The sequence below is a fragment of the Otolemur garnettii genome, unplaced genomic scaffold, assembly GCF_000181295.1.
Source record: "Otolemur garnettii isolate 467f Iridium unplaced genomic scaffold, OtoGar3 scaffold00008, whole genome shotgun sequence".
NCBI lineage: Eukaryota > Metazoa > Chordata > Mammalia > Primates > Galagidae > Otolemur > Otolemur garnettii.
In genome coordinates, this window is record NW_003852403.1 from 37,353,870 (window position 1) to 37,355,912 (window position 2,043).

Sequence of the window (2,043 nt, forward strand, 5' to 3'; positions counted from 1 at the left end):
AAAAAAAAAGAAGAGGGCTCAGAATTAAGAAGTCACTCAAGTCATACAGTCTAACAGCTTTGAGCTATGTTTTATAATTCTGCTTTCACAACTTGATTTTAATGGTCTCTGCATTTTGTTTTAATTTTTAGGTAGAAATAAGCCTAATGGCTTATAAATAACACAGAAGTAATGTACTTTTACTACAGTGGCAATAATAACCTTGTTTTTTGGTCTTTTAAAAAATAAACTCAATTATTTCAAGTGTGTTAAAATGTTAGATCTTAGAAATAATTTCATTATGTTCTGCTGGCAATAACACTGATCAACAGGAAGCCGATGTACAGCTGACAGGATCTGTCTTTGGATTTAAATACATATTGAAGTTATCAGTTCAGCATCACTTCAAACTCTCCAGGTGGTTATAATTCTCCTTAAATCCAACAGCACAGTGACTTTATTGGAAAGGAACTTCAAAAAAAATAACAAGGAAGCTTTTAAAGATGCCAAACATGTAATTCACTTCTCGAAATCCATAAGAAAAAAACAGGACCCATTTCACTTGGGAAGAGTTCAATTTGATTCCTAGAGGCATAGTTTACAGCAATGGCTGGTTCACTACTGAGTGGGTACACAGCTTAAATGGACAGATTTCTGATGGGGTTACTTCTTTAAGAATACATATTGCCAAATGTATTATTATTATTTTTAAAATGTATAGTTAAATAGGAAAGCACTAAATAGTTCTACATAACTGTTAAATGAAATTCACTCCACACCATAAGAAGATAAAGCATTTTGAGAGAAAACATTTAATCCTGATTTCAGCTCAGTGAAAATGACATGAAAGCCATCTTTTGGGAATTGCATATAGCTGATTGGACACCTGGAAAATACTTAAAAGTAGGTACATTGGGGATTTTCTTGATTTGGGTTGTTGTGGTATTACTATTTCCACTCACCAGCTCGGAGGGGTCGTGGAACTCCCCCAACAAAGATAGTTTTTCTGGGGTCCAAAGGCTGAGAACCATCCATTACAAAGTCACTGTCACTTAGGTTCCACGGTCGAATTTGCACCTGAAAAAAAGTCGTTTACTTGGTCCTTACTTCATTTCCATCAACCCCAAATGAGAATAAGATGACTAAAGACAAACCCATTGATTTGTGCATTTTACAAAGTACATGACCCCAGTTAATGAGTTAATTTAATCTGCATTAACTGCCTTTCAATAGAACTCAGAGAATCTACTTACAGGTACCGTACTAAACACTTCTAAATATATACCATGAAATCTTCAGAAAACCCTTGTTTGTTTTTTAAAGTCAGTCTATTGGAGGAATATTCTGTGTTTTGAATTAGATTCATTTTACCACATGATAGGATAGAGTGTTTACAACCTGCCATGGTATACCACTTAGCATTTTAAGAATTCATGTAAAGAAAGAGAACAGGAGCATTAGAAATATTTTCTAGAAATCCCCTGTAAGTCTGGCTTTTTACTTCTCACCTCCCTCCAAAATTAAAACACTTTATCTTTCAGCAATATGATTTAATACAGATTAGCACTCAACAAGTTAGCACAAAATTACCAGAGATAACAAAGAATGAAGCACTAAGAGTGTTGTCTCTTTCTCATTTATCTAATTACCTTAGACCAGGCTGATTAAATAAAGGTAAACCTAGAAAATGAAGTAAAATTTTAAAGAGTAGAAAAAGGAACTTTTATGCTGTACTTTTTTTCCATTTGGTAATTTTTCTTTCACTGGGACTCTGATTTAGTGCCCATAGTTTGTACTTTTTTTTTTGCAATTTTTGGCCAGGGCTGGGTTTGAACCCGCCAACTCCTGCATAAGGAGCTGGTGCCCTACTCCTTCGAGCCACAGGCACCGCCCCCCCCCTTTTTTTTTTGAGACAGAGTCTTACTCTGTCACCCTCAGTAGAGTGCCATGGCATCACAGCTCACAGCAACCTCAAACTCTTAGGCTTAAGAGATTCTCTTGCCTCAGCCTCCCAAGTAGCTGGGACTATAGGCACCCTCCACAACACCCGGCAATTTTTTTTTT

At 35.9% G+C, this 2,043-nt stretch overlaps 1 protein-coding gene across 3 annotated transcripts in view; it reads right to left on the minus strand.

Annotated features, from left to right (window-relative positions):
• CPEB3 (cytoplasmic polyadenylation element binding protein 3) overlaps positions 1-2,043 on the minus strand; it is a 187,718-nt gene that overhangs the window by 40,582 nt on the left and 145,093 nt on the right. For all 3 annotated transcript variants that reach the window (XM_012801395.2, XM_023509502.1, XM_023509504.1), the window contains one exon: positions 942-1,056. In XM_012801395.2, the coding sequence (XP_012656849.2) occupies positions 942-1,056 (115 nt within the window). The remainder of the gene's footprint in view (positions 1-941; positions 1,057-2,043) is intronic.